This window comes from Ursus arctos, unplaced genomic scaffold (genome assembly GCF_023065955.2).
Source record: "Ursus arctos isolate Adak ecotype North America unplaced genomic scaffold, UrsArc2.0 scaffold_32, whole genome shotgun sequence".
Lineage (NCBI taxonomy): Eukaryota > Metazoa > Chordata > Mammalia > Carnivora > Ursidae > Ursus > Ursus arctos.
In genome coordinates this window covers 12,768,430-12,786,074 of record NW_026623008.1, presented here as the reverse complement: position 1 = coordinate 12,786,074, position 17,645 = coordinate 12,768,430, and the positions used below count along the sequence as shown (strand labels likewise).

Here is a 17,645-nt window from a genome sequence, read left to right as displayed (position 1 = left end):
GTTCCTGACCCTGTCCAGCGAACTCCCCCAACATCCCCCCCGTTGACCCCCCATGTTCCCCAATCCAGCTCAGCAAGCTTTCTAAAGAACCTCGGCTCTGGGGGCGCCTGGGGGGCTCCGTCGGTGAAGCATCTGCCGTCGGCTCAGGTCATGATCCCAGGGTCGTGGGATCGAGCCCCGCGATGGGCTCCCTGCTCAGCGGGAAGCCTGCTTCTCTCTGTCCCTCTGTGATCTCTCTCACTCATGCTCTCTCTCAAATAAATACATACAAGATCTTAAACCCCAGCTCTGATCTCGGGGCCTGAGGCCCATTTGCTCCATCTTCTTCCCATGTCCTGTCAGCAACCCAAGGACCCCGCGCCCAGGCTCCCGCCACCAAGCTCCGCAGGGGCGCCTGCAGCACGGCACCCACCAAGTCTTACCCAGCGTGACCTCTGCCTGCATGGGCATCGACAGCGCTGGGTGCTTGACCTCACAGCTGAAGAGGGCCTCATTGTCGATCTGGGGGTTCAGCGTCCAGGTGAGCAGGGCGCGCACCTCCACGGTGCCGTCACTGCTGGGGGCGTGGCTGTGGCGCAGGAAGTAGATGGGCTCGTTGCTGTGGACCCAGCGCGGGAACTCGCGGCTCACCACCGTCTCTGGGACGTTCTCGGTGGTGGGCTGGAAGAGGATGCTGGGGTCCGGGGTCAGGCTGCGGGCGGGGCGCTCTGTGTAGGGACGCCCGCCCCGGTTCTCGGCGTCCAGCAGGGACAGTGACCTCTGCATCTTGGTGTCGTCCAGGTCACGGTGCAGGAGGCTGCGGAAGGGCCTGCTGTCCTGGAGGGGGCCGGAGCTTGCAACCGGCGGCTCGGACAGGGGCACTGCCTCGATGGGTTCCCCATCGCGTTTGAAATAAACCTGAATTGCAAGGAGGGTATGGTAGAGATTTTGTGGGAATGACCTTAACCTTCCCATGGCATCTGGGAGGGCCCGGCCACAGAATGCCAGTTCTTCCGGGGGTCTCCCCCTCCTTCCAGATGGACTCCCCCTCCTTCCTTTCCCTCCAGCACCCCCAGTGCGAAGTCAGCTCGGGTCCACGGGGACACACAGCACCTAGCAGCAGAGGCTGAGCCCGTCTCCGTCTTTTCCAGCAGGTGAGCCTCTCTGAGCCCCAGTTTCCTTGCTTATAAAGGGGAATAAGAGCACCTACTTATCGGTCAGGGCTGTTGGATACTTAAATGACACGGTGTCCCGAAACAGGGGCCTGCAGCAGCCACCTGGGCTCCGAGGGCCTGCCCGTGCCCACCTGGGGACGACCCGTGGAAGAGGGAGAAGGTGGGTGGGCACCGGAGAGTCAGTGAGCCTTCGGAGGAAGAATGAAGAGGAAAGGATCTCCGTGTGGGGGCCGATTTGGAGGTCTGCAACCGGAAGGAAGGAAACAGGTGTGTGTGGGCGGGAGCGAGGTGCGGGGATGAGGCGAAAGCAGGCGTCTGCTCGATTTCTCTGCTAATGGGAATTCAAGTTCTGAGAGGCGGCATTTAATTTAATTTGCTGTCTTTTTATTTTGGTACATGCACCCAGAGGCCTGTGGGGATTGGGTGTATTTTTTAAATAAATCAGATAAATAAATCGATGGGAGACAGGGAGAGAGGAGGGCAGGAAGCAGCTTTCTGGGGATGCTGGTGCAGGGGAGGGGAGGGAGGAGGACGCTGAGGAGGAGAGGAGGGGGGCTGAGGTGAGGGGGGAGGGAGGGGAGCCTTGGTAGAGGGGGGAGGGAGAAGTGGGGACTAGGGGTGAGGAGGGAGGGAGAAGTGGGGGATTGTGGCTGAGGGGAGAGGGAGGGGGGCTGTGGGCAAGGCGGGAGGGAGGGGTGGGGGTGGGAGAGAAGGAGGGGGACGAAATGTGGGACAGGGAGAATCTGTCAGAGTTTATAGCTCCAATGAAGAATCTCATATGCACATAACAACCTGCTTCGGATTTTTCTTTCTTTTTTGAAAAGTGCTTCAAAAGCAGGTTTGTAATTTATACCAAGGAATTCTTTTAAGTTCTGACGTCCCAGGCAAATGTAAGATGTCTGGAATGTGGGAAATTAAGGACCGTGTGTGTGTGTGTGTGTGTGTGTGTGTGTGTGTGTTGAGATGTCTTTTACATCTATATCTATATTCAACTACATAGATACGTGAAATTGAGTATTTTATTGCCCTATCTTAAAGGCAGGAGCAGGCAGCGGCTGGGGGTGGGGAGTCTTCCCGCAGCCCCAGGGCTGTAAGAAAGCTTTGCATCCTCTGGAAAAGAAGTTGTTCTTTGGAGAAAAAGACCAGCTTGTCTGATTAGAGGGAGGCCAGACCTCTTTTGGGTTCCAAAGGGGGAAACTCGGGGACCATATCCTGCTCTCACCAATCGCTGGGTTTGAAACTGCCTTTTTATCTGTCTCCTTGGAACGACAAGGTGGAGGTAGTTGGGCCTCACCAAAGGCTTGTCTCTGCACCCCTGCATACTGCCCCACCTGTGCCTGTGTGCGCCTGCCTATTTCCCTGTATTGGGTCTCTCTGCACCTGTTTACTGCCCTGCCCTGAGAAGCTGGGTCTATCTGGGCCTAGGTCCTGGGGTGAAGTTGGCTGGGTCCCCAGGTCACCCCACTGCATCATGCCTGTGAGACAGTCTAGGTCTAGAATGCCTCGTCTCCCTACCTTGAACTCTAAATGCTACCCATCCTCCACTCCAGCCCCTAATCCTAGTGATGTATGAAACTCGGAGGGGCAAGAGTTTTATACTATTCTCTTGGAGGAGGCCTGGAAAGCATGTAGCCCATGGTTTCCCAATATGGGTTCAGGGAACCCTAACGGTTCCATACAGATGCTTCTGGGTCAATAAGGGCAACTTTCCCTTCCTTCACTTTCAAATGTTTTATACGTAAGGCTTTATGTGTTTCATTGAGACCAAACAGGTCCTGTTGCATCTAAAAGAAGCTCAAAATTTTGGGGTGCCTGGGTGACTCAGTCTGCTGACCATCTGACTCTTGATTTCGGCTCAGGTCAAGATCTCAGGGTCTTGAGATCAAGCTCCGTGTCGGGCTCTGCTCTCAGCAGGGAGTCTGCTTGGGATTCTCTCTCTCCCTCTCCCTCTGCCCTGCCCCACCCCCTACGCTCATGCTCTCAACCTCTCTCTCTCAAATAAATAAATAAATTTTTTTTCAAAAGCTGAAAATTTTAATATTGTCCACTCCCTAACCCTCCTTGCAGAACCTGAGGAGCAGAGGGGAATCTTCCTGCTCAAAATCATTCGGTACGTGTGGCAGGGCAAGGGCTAGAACCCAGTCTTCCAGCCTAGTGTCCCCACTCCGCGAAGCGACCATGACAATAACTTGTGAACTGGGCTGACAGACCTCGAAGCAGTTAGGTTGAGTCTGATACAGAGTTGGCCCAAACAGGGATTCTCTCTCTTTCTCTATCCTTTCTCCCTTCCCTCCCTCCACAGTGGACTTGGAGCTGGAGGCCATGAACGTGAGTCCCACGTCTATCAAGAACACTGTGGGTGAATCTGGACACGTCCCTTCCCCTCTCTGCATCTCCTTTGTCTCCCTCCTGCTCAGTAACTGGGCAGGAGTGTGCTCGATGCTGGGCTCCCCTAAAGACCCACTGTGCAGTTCGGGGACTGCAGGGTCCAGAAGAAATGGGGCTGTCTGTGCTGGGATCTGGGGAGCAAGGCAGACACATGGACACTTGGTGGGGGGGTCAGATGAGCGGATGAGGTCAGACCAGGGTGGATGGCGCAGAAGTTAACTTATGGAGGCCACACCCTCTCTCCTTGATTCTGCAAAGTGGGCACCGTGGTGACCCCTGCAGCTGGACAAGCCACAGAGAAGGGTGGTCCGGCAGGGGCTGAGGAGGGACTGGGCACTCCAGCGGTACTCACCATGGGCGCTGGTTTCCCTCCAGACACGATGCAGACCAGCGTGAAGTTCTGGGCTTGGTAGCGGCTGAAGGGGGCTGGCATGTCCGCGGCCACCACTTCGATGGAGGTGGGGGGAGCTACCAAGAGGGAAGCAAGACAGCGAGACAGAGGTTTAATGGAAGACTTGGGAAGAGTTCACGTACCACCTACGATGGGCCAAGTCCCATGCCAGGTGCTGGGAGCAGGAAGGGGAGGAAGTTGCTCGATTCCAGGCAGAGCCACCGGCATCAACTATAGTGAGAACGATGTCCCAGCTGGGCACACAGACAAGGGCTCTGCCTCATGGGGCTTACAGCCTGCTGGCGAAGGTGAGTATGGATGGAAACCACACAGTTAAAGGTGCAAAGTGCATCTGATACTGGGAGGTATAACTGGTGTAAAGGGGTCTCTGTCCAAGCCTGAGGAAGTGACCCTGTGCTGTGACCTGAGGAAGCAAGAGCAGCTGGAGGGCAAGTGTGGCAGGTGGAGAGAACAGCACATGCAAAGGTCTGCAGCATGTCAGCCCAGGGCAGGGGGTGGGGGGAGGCAGGCCAGGGTGGGGGGGCAATGCAAGGAGCTGGGGATCAGGGGATGTGGTGCCCAGGAGATGTGCAGGGTACGGAACAGAGCAGCTGATGGTCGGTTAGCACTTGCAGTGGTGTGCTGGGGCCAGGTCCTACCAGCTCATGAGACCCAAATGTGCCATTTTCAGGACTGTTGTCAAGCAGTTGTTGAACTGCTGGTAGCCTGAAATCGGTCACAGCAGGTGTCTTTATACCACGGAAATTGGCCGCCACTATAAATCAGGGCTATTTCTGTGTTTCCTTCTTCTGCCCCCGCTCCCAGAAAGAAGGTTTCCCAGCACACCACTGGTTATGAGTTTCCTACTTTGTCCTGAGAGCAGTGGGAAACCATTGAAGGGTTTTAGGCAGGGGCAGCAACATGATCTGAGTTGCATTTTGGAGACTGAAACACAGAGTGTGACTCAGGCTAGACAGGATGAGGGTAGCAGAGAGAGTAGATGATTTTGAGAGGCATTTAGGGCCAAGAGCTGCTTCTTTCCTTTCTTTCTGGAAGTTGGCTTATTTGGGCTGGTCCCGCCTCCCACCGGCTCTGCTCCGCTCACTGGCCACCACTGGCCAGTGTGACAAAGCCAGAGCTCCTGGGCACTGTGGGGTGTTGGAAAAGACACAGATGGAGCCATCGGGAACTCCTGGGTCCAAATCCCAGCCACGTCACCACACCTTCCTGACCTTGGGCAAGTTACCAAAACCGTGAGCCTCAGTTCCCCAATTGTCAAACTGGGCAGCTGTATGTGAAGGATGGGCCAGGTACTGGATGTGAAGGAGCTCAGTGTACTGCAGGGATCTACTATTCTTTTGAGGCCCACTATAATTTCCCCAGCCCCCCGTGTTCAGCCAGGACAGGAGCCAGAATCTGAGAACTTCACTTGGGAAAGACTGTCCCTTTTGACTTATCCAGTCTTGGGTCCAGTGCGGTGGGGGAGGCGGAGAGAGTGAATTGCTGTGGGTCTTTCCTTCCTGCAGGGGGTTTTCGCTCTAGTTAAGTTTAATTAAGATCGACAAACATTTCCTGACGCCCACTCGGGGCTGGGCATGGCGCCAGGCGCCCACTGTAGGCGCCCAGTGATGAAACACAGCGATGAGAAGAAGCCCACAGGCTGGAGTTGGGGGCGGGGGGAGGGTGACAGCCGCCTGGCAACTCTATTTTAAGGTCTAGTGAAACGAAGGCAGGTATGAGCCATTCATTCATTTAGGCAGCCGCCACGTGCTGTGCTATTGGCAAGGGAAGCGGAATGAACAGGAAACAATGGGAGAACAATAGATGCAGAATTGTAATTAAGTGTAAGATTGTAGGAAACAGATGGTAAGTGGGGTAGGAATTCGGAGAGGGATACATACACCGGAACACGTCCATTACCCAGAAGTCCCAGATTCTGCCATCTAACTTTTCTCGAACTCCAGCAAAACACCTGGGGCCGCACAGCAAGGGCCGATGATTGGCCAACACTTAGGAGCCAGGCACTGTTCTAAGTCCTCAGCGTGGGTGAACTCATTTCATCCTCCCCATCCGTCGAAGAGGTGGGTGTCTTTATCCCCATTTTACAGATGGCACACTTAAGAGGTGAAGGAAATCGCCCAGGGGGTCACAGAGTCAGGATTTGAACCCGAGTGCCCCGACTCTGACATGAAGCTGTGCCACCTCTGTCTTCGGAAAGAAGGAGCTCATACTGACCTCTAGCCCTAAGTAGGCACATCTGAGCCCTCTAGCCCTAAGTAGGCACATCTGAGCCACCAGGAACACTCGTTTACTGGCACAGCTCAGCCTTCCTGGATGCCTTGTAAAGCAGATTCTCGGGAGCTCTCCTGTGGGTGGCTCTACTTAAGTTGGCTACCCCAGTGCCGAAGGGACCGTGCCAATTAGAGCCATAGCGTAACACTCTGGGGCTGCTCGTGGGGGTGCATGTGCAGGGGTGAGTATACCCTGCAGGAATCCTACAGGCTCAGAAAGGGCAGGGGCACCTTCAATGTCACTCATTCTTTCTCACTTTCATCGAGACCCTTAGAACCTTCCTAATAGGACTGCTTTGAGGGGCAGACGACAGGATGCTTACAAGCTACCTGGCAATGCAGCATAGCGGTGTTTGCTATGATTTGCATCGCCATTATCCAGGAGGTAGTACCGGGCAGTGGTTAAAGGTGTGGGCTATACTGGCGTGCCTGGGTGGCTCAGTCGTTAAGCATCTGCCTTCGGCTCAGGGCGTGATCCCAGAGTCCTGGGATCGAGCCCCACATCGGGCTCCTCCGCTGGGAGCCTGCTTCTTCCTCTCCCACTCCCCCTGCCTGTGTTCCCTCTCTGGCTGGCTGTCTCTCTCTCTGTCAAATAAATAAATACAATCTTAAAAAAAAAAAAAGTGTAGGCTATAAATCAGACTACCCAGAGTTCAAAGACCAGCTCTACCACTTACGGGCTGTGTGACCGCGGGCAAGTGGTTTAACCTCTCTGAACCTCAATTTCCTTATCTGCAAAATGGGACTACAGGGTACCTGTGATGATTGGATGAAAGGTGTTTTGAAAGTGCACCCCATACATGTCAGTTGCACTTATTAGCCAGGGTTATTTACTAATGTTCTCTCTTGAGGCTCCTTGGCCCACAGAATAAAAGGTGTCTACCTTTGGGGCATTCACAGTTGAGTAAGAAGACCAGAAGATGCCCTGGACTGACACTTTCCAACATAGTCGTCAACTCACCCCATGTGGCCATTGAGCACTTGAGATGTGGCTTTTTTGAGTTCCTCTGTGTACGTGTAAAATACACACTGAATTTTGAAGACCATTTTAAAAAGAATGTTAAATATATCACTAATATTTTATATGGAAACATAAATTTTAATATGAATTTTATATGTTGAAACTATGTGTGGGCTCTGCTGGACGTAATAAATATATTATTACATTTAATTCACCTTTATATACTTTTCTCAGTGTGGTGATGGGGAAACTTACATACGTGCCTTGCATGGTGTTTCTATTGGATAACACTGGTCTAGACCTTACCTTTTACAGGTAAGGAAACTGAGGTCAGAGAGAGGGAGAGGTTTGCCTACAGTCACACTGTAAGTCAGTTCCAGAGCCTGGACTGGCACTCAGGACTTCCAAATCTCGGCCAGGGTTCTTTGCAGAGCACAGGTGCCCCCGTTTCCCCCTAACACACGCGTGTGCACGCACACACACACACACACCCATCCGCGCACACACACATCCCCATTCTGGAGATCTGCACCCACGTCACGCAGGCCGCCCACGCAGACCCTGATTGGGAGATGTGTTCCTGTCCCTCGTTATATTTCTGAGCAGGTGTTAGCAATATGTACAGTTAATCGAGCTCCTAAGATAATAACAGATTTCAGTTGTATGGACGATGACACAGCAGAGCTGCTAGTATCAGCGTGGACAGCCCCAGCTTCCCACACTCTCCCCATCAACATATTCCTCAGTCACTGTGTCCCAGGAAAATGTCACTCTGCATCTCGACTCCTGTCTCCTGGTGGAGGGCCCTGAGTGCAGGCAGTCAGGGAGCTGTCTACACCTGGGAGCCCGTGGCTGTTTATGGATGCTTCCCCGCACACATCACGTCATCCTCTCCCCCTTCCTGTCTCTTGACTAAGTATGGCCCTCCTTCCCCCGGCTGCATCCTCACCCCCGCCCCCCCTCCCCCTCCACCCCTACTCCCACGTCTGCTCCCTTCCCCACTTGCGCCCCTTCCCATCCTCATCTCCGTCCTCACTCTGTCTCCCCAGCCCCATCTCCGTGCTCATCTCTGCACCCGTCCCTCTTACAATCTCTGACCAAGGTCAAAGTGAGCACCCTCCTATGTGCCCCATGCCTGGGATAGATCCCGCGGCCCCGGGAACAGTGTCCAGTCAAAGGCAGGTGGCTAGCTGCAGGTACAGGCATAAATTCCCTGCAACTTCCCGGACAAGAACAATCCCGAGTTCCAAGCTGGGCTCCAGAACCAGTGGTATAAAGCAGGCCACTGGCTGTGATCCATGTGCCATCTAATGGCAAACAATCAACACAGACCCCTGGCTCGCCCGTCTCCCCCTCCCCCACTCTCCTGCGCCATGTCCAGTGTGCCCACCATGAGTGTCTCCTTGTCGTGGGCTCTGAGGATGTATCTTCTAGAAGCGTCTGTGCTGGTGCAGTGCTCTCCTGGGGGGCGGGGACGGGGGCGCCCACCTGCACCATTTAGCTGAAAGGACCCTCCTCAGGGGAGAAGACACGGAGCAGGCACGTTTGGACGGGGGCAGGGACACATGGCAGCAGTCCTGGTGGTGAGAATCTAAACTCGAGCAAAGCTTCGGAATTGACGAGCCCCTCCCAGGCACACGGCCAGCCCTGGGCAGGAGGAAGCCCTCCCCCACCCACCACGTGGCGCTACACGTCCACAGTCAAACAGAGACCACCACCATAAAACGCCCGAGTCCCCTGACCCCACGTCAAGCCAGCCAACTTCCCAGTTTTGCTTGACTTGGCTTTATGCAGAAAGGATTGCAGCTGGAAGTGTCCTGGGCCAATTTTGTCCAGCGTCAGGAAAGGTAGCGCGGCTTCCCGGCCGCCCCGGCCCCCGCCACAGCCAACCTCTGCTGTCCCGTTCCGCGGCCCGCCAGGGACGGAGGGCTTGCGGTTATTTTCTTCTTGACAGTTAACCTCGACACAGGGAGGTAATGGTCGGCTGATCAGTTTTATGAAATTAACTCTGAAATATTGCCTGTCTTTATCTCGAAAGCAGAACTTTGTTTCGGTCATCGTAACTCACTTTGGAAGATAATGTGATGGTTCTTTGCTCTGTAAATCAACCCGCGGCCTTTGCAATTTGGGAACACAAACCTGTTCTCAACACAAATCCCAGCAGGCCCATGTCGAACTGCATCTACTTGGAGTTAAATTCTCTCCCCGCCCCGAGACGTCCTCCCCGGCCCCCCTGGAGTACCGGCTCAGACAGAGTCACCCCAAGGGTCCAGCGCAGCCTCCGCTGCCAACATCCCATGGGGCCGTGGGCAAGTCCACTGACCCACCAGGCACCAGTCTTCCCATCTGTAAAATGGGTTCAATAAAACATAGCCTGCGAACGTTTCTGCTTCCAGGATTGAGAGAAGCAAGAGAGAAAACAGACACAAAGTGTCCATAAGGACAACCAAGTGCTGTACAAACAGAACGGATTATGTATAGGACCCCTTCGACTGCCCACACCCCTCCCTGGGCTGAGGGAGCTTCTTTCCCTGCCAGGAGCGGCCAGTGTCTAGACGAGGGGATCACCTCGCCTATTCCCTGGGTCCCACGGTGTGACGGAGCCGAGCACACTCCTGCACTGAGCGTCATTTGTCATGGGTGGTGATCAGTTAAATCTGGGGAGGGGTGGGGGAGGAAAAAGACAAGTTCAAAATTATATTATTTGCAAAAGTCCATTCTTTCCTCTCAGCGTGCCTGCTCTATTGACTGCCTTCCTTTCAATCAGCAACCAGTCATTACACTGTATTTCAAAAAAAAAAAAAAAAAGAGAGAGAGAGAGAAAAGAAAGCCACCCTCAATATAAAGTGTCTGTGCATGAACATAAATGTCCCTCCATGGTCCCTATCTTAATTTATTCCCTTTTTTAGGGGGGAGTCCCCCATTTCAGTTTCTTTCCATCCTCTCCACCGGTCTCTCCCACTTCTATAAGATGCCACTCAAAGGAGCACCTCCTCCAGGCAGCCACCCGAGGTTCCTTCCGCACCTTGCTCGCCTCCCCTGTGCCCTGCACAAACCAGTCCTTCTGCTGGTTAACTCCGCCTCTTCCTTTAGGGCTGGCCTCAGGGGCTGCCTCCTCCAGGCATTCTTCTAGGACTTTGCCAGACTGGTTAGGGCTTATTCCCTGGATTGCTGGAGCATTCTGCTCTTGTCGTTCACACTGGTGCTTGTCATTCTGTCCTGGGCCCACATCTGTTTCTCCGTGAGACTGTGCTCCCTGAAGTCCGGAGCTTTATCTTCCACCTGACCTCAGAGCTAGTGCAGGCCTGCCACACAGGAGTTCAAGATCAATTCCTGTTTCCTTCCTGCCCTCGTTTCTCCTGGCACAGGCAAGCACACAGCCTGTTTGTGGAAGGAATCCCATGAGACCTTATAATGCTATGGACCCTGCCTCGTCTTGACCAAGGCCACCTTCCCCATCACCGTGCTCCAAACACACTGAGAATTTGCAGGGGGCGTGGGGGTTCTTGAACACCCTGAGCTCCTTTGAACCCCAGGGCCTCTGCATTTGTTGCTGCCTTCCGCTTAGTTTTTTGCATGGCTGGGTCTTGCTCGTCTGTCAAGTATCAGCTCAAATGTCACCTCCCAATCTAAGCTGGGTCCCCATTTACTCTCTGTCACCGCACTCTGCCATTTCTTCACAGAGCACACACAGTAATATTCAATTATTTCACATAGTGGTTTGCATCTGGTCTTTTTCTCCGACACCCCCACTAGAATGTGAGCTCCAGGAGGGCGGGGGGGCTTCCTGTCTACGGCCACATCCCAAGCGCCAGACACGCAAGGATTCGCTCAGTAATTATCTGTCACATGAATGAGTGAATGAGTGGGGGAAGGGACCAAGCGTCGTGCCCTCCAATCCCTGCCTCTTTGGAAGGGGCTGAAATCTCTGGCCCCTCCCAAGACCCTCCCTCCCAGCAGAAGCCCAAGGAGGAGGCAGACCCCACCCGTGGGAGGGGGACTCCAGCAAGGCAAAGAGAGGGAAAAGCACAACTCTCCGGTTTATGGGAAAATTAAATATTGAACTGAGTAGTAACAGCAGCCAAGGGAAAAAAACCTGACAAAAAGCCCCCAAATGGAGCCACCATCGGTGACACGAGAGATAAACGCAGCGTCTGTGCTTCTATGGGCTGCAATGGCCCTGTTATGCAGCAGCTGCTGAGCTGAGCCCACCGCCCCCTCCAAATGGACGGTGGGTGGGAGCCCATGCGCTGAGGCAGTGGTGAGGGACCTGGGTCAAGGTCATTGCCAGTGTGGGCGGGCACTGCCTGGGACCCTCCCTGCGCGGGCCGGGGGCTCTTCTGAGTGGACAGGGTCGCGGGAGAACTTGAGGCAGCTGCGGGCGTAATGCACCCACCCGCCTTCCCCTCGGCGGGAGCTGCCTGGCAGCAGCGTTCACCTGCCTCGCCCCTCCCCTGCCAGCTGTTGTGCTTTCGCAGTGGTGGAAGATAAAATTAACAACCCCAACTGGAGGCTCGGGCTGACTGCTCTGGGGGAGCGGGGTGGGGGGTGCCGGGAGGGGGGGCAGCCCGTGAGCCCGTGAAGCGGAGTATCGGTGAGGCTGGGCAGAGCAGGATCCGACTCCGGTTACTGCTGATAGAGAAATAAAATCCTGCAAGTGTACGCACGCATGCATGCATGCACACACACTCACACTCACACACACACTCAGAGGGGTGGTGGGGAGGCCGTGTTGGATCTGGATTTGTATTCTGGTGCAGAGGAGTAGACTGTACCTTCACCCTGGCGGCTCTCCGAGTGTGTCCCCTGGACCAGCAGCACCGGCCTTACCTGGAGCTCGTACAAATTCCCCAGCCCGCTTCCAGACCTGCTGAATCAGAACCCAGGGCGGGGGGCCGGGGGGTGGCGACGGGGCGTCCAGCCATCTGGGTTTTCAGAAGCCTTCCGGGAGATTCTAATGCAAACTCAGTGTGAGAACCACTTTTTTTGCCTTTTGTGAGCCCCGACGTTGGGGTAATAAGCCCCCCTCGGCGGTGGTGTCCTGGGCACCAAGGGCTTGGTCCACGGTAGGTGCTCAGCGCACAGTGGAAATTGTTACCAGCTGGGCGAGCAAGACCCAGGGGAGGTAGTGAGCCTCACTCCGGCTGCTCCTGGCCCAGCAGACAGGCCAAGGGTAGAACTCTCTGGAGACCCTGGCTCTTTGCACTGAGTCAAAGGACCTCAAATCCCCAAAAGCTCCCCCTCAAAGCAAGCGGTTCAACTTTGGGCTCGTGCCTCGATTGGCTGCTTCTCGGCGCTCCCAGTTTTCTGATTGGCCTCCCAGGCTGCCAGTCCCATGTGGGCCCTCCTGGTGTCTGGGGTTTACCGGCTGGAGGCTGCCTGTCCAGCAGCCTCTCAGCAGAGGCCTTGGGAGGCCGGCTCAGCCCCTCCACGCCGTTGTAGTTTATGTGGCAATAGAGCAAATGTGTTCAGGCCCATGATAGGTGCCATTTCTGCAGAGATGAAATCTATGGGGTGTGACATGAATCCGTTTTAAATAGCGGCAAGCCTGGCTATTTGGAGGATGTTTTCAATGTATCCCTGAGGTATGTATTACACACATGGGCGAGTTCACCAGGTGCCATATTTGCAGCTTTATGAAAGACGCCTGCGGAAGCCTGCAGAAGCCTGGGGAGGCCCTAGGAAACGTGGAAGCACATTCAAGATCTGGCCAGGGGCAGTGGCACCCAGCTCAAGTTCTTCCTGCTCAAGTTCAAGTTCGGCTCGCTCTCTACTTTTCTCCCCCTGACCCCACGCGCGCTGGAGAGCAGTGGGCGGGAGCGTGGAGACCTCCCCTTTTCCCCCAGCCAAAGCTCTGTTCATTTCAGCAGAACTGAACCCCCAAGCCCTGGGGCCTTTGTGTTCTGGGGCTCAGAACAGGGCTCACCCTTGACCTTGCCTGCCCAGGGCCTGGGGCACCTGGCCCTGAAGTCACCACCCTCCTGTCCACAGTCAGTGTAATCCTTAGGCAGCTGCTAGCTTCCTGGTCTCATCCGTAGAGCAAGGGTGACACCGGTGTCACTGGTCCGCCCACGTGGGGCACTTGTGGGGACTGAAGAACATGGCAGGGGCCACCCCAGCCAAGCTCCCGGCAGAACCCCAGCTCCCGCACCCCCCACTCCCCAGCTCAGAGCCCTCTCTTCCAGCAGGAGATTTCCCCGGGGGCCTCTGCAGCCGAGTCTCCCTGCTCTCTCAGCATCTCAGGATTGATTTCCTGAGTCAGAGGGCAGGGAAATCATTCTTGCCACTTGCTTCTCATAAAACAAATTCCGGAGGGGAGACAAGGCGGGAAGGGAGGGGAGGAGCTGTGGAGAAGGGGCATTTGGTGGGATGGGGATTGTGCATGTTTTCTCCCCGACATTTTATGTTGAGAATTTTCAAACCTAGGAAGACGTTCAAATAACCGTCCGAGGACCACTCCCGCAGCCACCGTCCCCGTTCTAGGATGAACATTTAACTGCACTTGTCTCGTCGCGCATCTATGGGATTGTGTCTTTTTAAGGAGCTGGGAGAGGCAGAGCCAAGCTTCATTCCCAACAGGGCCGACTCTTGGCTGGGGTGTAGGGGCTTGATCTGGGGGAGGTGGTCTCAGCGATCCGGCACACGTGGCCTCTCCCGCTGGCCTTGCTGGGGCCCCATCTCTGAGCCCTCTAACCTCGTCCCTCACCAGGTTCATCCCCACCTCGGTTCTCTCATCTGTAAAATGGGGATTGCAACAGTACTTAGTCACAGACGCCAGCACCTAGTCACAGTACCGATGAGTCACGGGGCCATTGTGAGCATGAGCTGAGCTCATGTTTGTGAAGTGCTTTGCGGGACGCCCAGTGCGGGCAAGCCCATATTCCCACTGGCCACCCGATTTGCAAACAGCAGTTTCCATCCCTGGCCTGGAACAGCGGCTGGCCTTTGCCTACACCACTCACTCGGGCCGCCAGCCTGGGAGCTCCTCGGGCTACGGACGGGGTTTCTTTCTGCTGGCCGGGGCCCCTGTGTGGGGAGCACGGGGCTGTTCTCAGCCAGTGTGCACTGAGGTGAGGTTTGCAGGGGTGACTGAGGGGCGGTTTTGCTCAGTGAGCATCCTCTCCTGCGCCCGGAGTTGAGGGCCCACTGGGTCCCCAGGCACAGAGTGGGCGGGGGTGAGGCGTGGGGAGGGCACTTGACCGTCATCTGTGCTCATGGTGGTCACTGGGGCTGGGGCCATGCTAAATGCTTTAATGCATTAGAGCCGCACCTAACCCAGGAAGTAGGGGTTATTATCCCCATTTTACGGAAGTAGAAACTGAGGTGTTCAAAGGCAGTGGTCCACTGCTCTTGGGCCAGCAGGACCAAGGCTAGCTCTTGAACCGCGTCTGGCTTAAGTCCCCAGTCCAGGCTCACAACCCTGCACCGTCTGGCCCTGTGTTTCACAGGCCGTGGGCTTTTTCTCAAAGCGTTGGCTTCCTCTGCGATTCAGTGACAGGGCTGGACCACGTCACTGCTCACATCCGTGGCTCTCGGTGAGGCAGGGCTGGAGGGAAGCTACAGCAGAAGGGTTCAAGCTGAGAGGAGGAGACAGTCCTGCCCAGCCGTGAGGCAGTGGGACTGGCCAGCAGAGAAGGGCCAGCCCCTCCTCACAGGGACCCTCAGGAGTTGGGGGCTTTCCTCTGATGGGCCTGGGGGCCACAGGAGAACCAGCTGGCAGGGTGTGGCTGGAGCCAGCGCTCCCGAACAAGGCCTTCTCTACCCTAACTCCCGCTCCCAAATCCCAGGCTCCCGTGCCATCCCTGGACACACGTCACTGGATTCAGGGCCCTGCTCTGGCCTCGCCTTTCCTCTCTGCCTGGGGCCAAGCCCGGTGGACAGAGGGCAGGCAGGGCCTGCGGCAGCCTGGCAGGAGAGAGGAGACCTTCCCCACATCCCCTGGCTCCCGCCCGGACTGGGCACAGCGATTACCTTGATATGGGCTCGGGAGCCAAGCTGCTGTATCCTGGCTCTGCCACCTCTTAGCTAGGTGACTTCTTAGCTAGCTTGGCAAGTCACTGACCCCTGCGGTACCTGTTTCCTCATCTGTGGGGGTCATCATATCTCCATGATAGGATTCAGAAAGTAAGGTATTTAGACTCTGGCCTGGCACCTGGCAAGCACTGAATAAATGTCACTGTCCCCAGTGCTGCCGTGATTATTATCAGAGCTCACTCCCCACTCCTCACCCGTGCCTTGGGGTCCTGCCACACAGGAGTGCTCCCCACTTTGCCAGGCTTTCCTGCTCCTACACTGTTGCCTACAGGGCTCCTTCTGCCTGAAATGCCCCTGTGGGTCTGCCCCCAGCTTACGAGGCCCAGCTGTATACCGCCTCCTCCACGAAGCCTTCTTGATGCTTCCTCCTGGAGGAGAACCCCCCAGCCCCGGGAACTCCCACATCCCTCAGCCAGCACCCTAGTCCTCTGGATTCTGGATTCTGGATTCTGGAAACCTGTGCTCTTCTCTGGCTCCCTCATCCTTCAGGGACGCCTGCAGATCAGACACCGGGTCTCATATCTTTGCATTATCCCCAGAACCTAGAGGTCAGGCTCCGGACGCAGCAGGAGCTGAGAATCTCCACTTGTCACTCATGAGCCAGGGGATGATGGGACGTTGCTTCATCTCTCTGAGCCTCAGGCTCCTCGTCTGTAAAATGGGAATAACTACAACCACTCTCTCACCAGCACGCGTGAGCATCAGACAGGAGAATGCTCCTCAGGAATCTAGGGCAACGCCCGGCACTAATAAGCCCTCAGTCAGCACTAGCTTTTGCCGGGAAGATTATTGTGATTTTCAGGATTATTTGTTTTTAAGATTATCACTGCCAGGGAGTGAGTGAGGTCATCCTGCCTCCTCAGGGACAGATGGGGAAACTGAGTCCAGCTGGCAGCAGAGACAGGACGGCTGACTCCCAGGCCAAACCAACCTGGCATGTGGAGTTGGCCTCAGTTTCCCCTTCTGTATGGGAGGTGGTGGGATTCCTTCCCTCTCCCCAGGAGAGTCTGCAGGCAGCAGACCCCGCTCCAGGGTCGGCTCGCTGTTGCCCCGCCCTCCCTCGTAGCTCCGGTACAGCGCTCTTAACACCTGCACCCTCAGACTCCTGCCTGCTCCTTAAATCACTGGGCCCGACGCACTGCAGTTTCAACAGCCACATATCACTTGTAATTAAGGGGCCTGTCCCAGGGAGGGGAAGTTTACCTTCTGCCGGAGACACTAAATCCAGCTCCCGGAGGTGGAGGGGATAAAGCATCGCACTGACCTAACACTTGTCAAGGTTTAACGATGCACCGGCGGGCCGGCCCCGGTGGGGCCCAGGAGCCTGGAGCCGAGACGGGCAGGTAGTCGGTGGAGAGAGGCAACCGTGGGACAAGAACGGAGCCCCCACCCCGCCCCCGTTTGTGAGCCACCGCAGGTCACAGGAGCAGGTGACGGCCTTGGGGAGGGGGTGGCAGCCACCTGCCTGCACAGGGTCAGGGAGCAGGTGAGTCTCTCCAGCTTGGCAGAAGAGGGCACAGTGGGCCATTCTGTGAGAGCCTCTACGGAGGCTCCATAGCCAGGCGGTCTGGGTTTGAATACAAGCGCTGTCACTCGCTTGCTGGGTGACCTTGGGCAAGCTACTCAACCTCTCTGGGCCAGTTTTCTCACCATCAAAACGGGAATGATACCAGTACCTACCTCCTAGAGTAGTGAGGATTGAATGAATGAATATATTTAACATAGTGGAGCCAGGTTAGCTGCAAAACCCCCTTCCTCCTGGCATCCCCTGGCTGTCCCACACGAAGATGACTCTCTCAGCCGTTCTCCAAACAAGTGCCCACACGGCGGGGACTTACAATGTTGGTGCGAGCGTGAGCAATGAATGGGCGAATGGTCTGCTTCCCTCACAGAAAGGCTGGTGACACTGGCTCTGCGGCCCTGTAGACAAGCTGCACGAGGCAGTACCCGCTGCTCGACTAAGCCGCCTGCTCCTTCCGGCCTCCATTACCGAGGAGGTCACGTAGGTCAGAGAGGTCACGTAGCTTTCCAAATCACACCCGATCTGCCCTTCGGAGGCCTTGTCTCCACCCCAGCTCAGGGCCACAGGTCCCCCCACAGAGGAAGACATCAGAGAACGTTTGGGTTCATACACTAAGCTTCCCTTTATTGGTAGACTCGGTTTTCTCTTCTGTAAAATGGGGATACTGATTGCTGACTTCCCAGACGGCTGGGAGGAACAGCTGAAGGGGCAGCCCAAATATTCCACGCCCTGTTGAGAGGAGCACTGCTCTCCGGCCTAGGCCCATATGGCTGCCATATTGTCCCCCATTCAGAGAGGAGCAATGTCCCTCTGTCTTCCTGGAAGCCTCGTGTAGAGGGAAAGCTGGGGGCTGTTCCCTCCAGCAGACTTGAGCTCAGATCCCAGCCCACTCACTACTGTGGTA

The 17,645-nt window shown here is 55.7% G+C and overlaps 1 protein-coding gene across 1 annotated transcript in view; it reads right to left on the bottom strand.

Annotated features, from left to right (window-relative positions):
- IGSF21 (immunoglobin superfamily member 21) overlaps nt 1-17,645 on the bottom strand; it is a 134,772-nt gene that overhangs the window by 10,496 nt on the left and 106,631 nt on the right. The window contains exons 5-6 of the mRNA XM_057305504.1: nt 3,895-4,010; nt 423-897 (exon numbers count right to left, since the gene is read on the bottom strand). Of these exons, the coding sequence (XP_057161487.1) occupies nt 423-897; nt 3,895-4,010 (591 nt within the window). The remainder of the gene's footprint in view (nt 1-422; nt 898-3,894; nt 4,011-17,645) is intronic.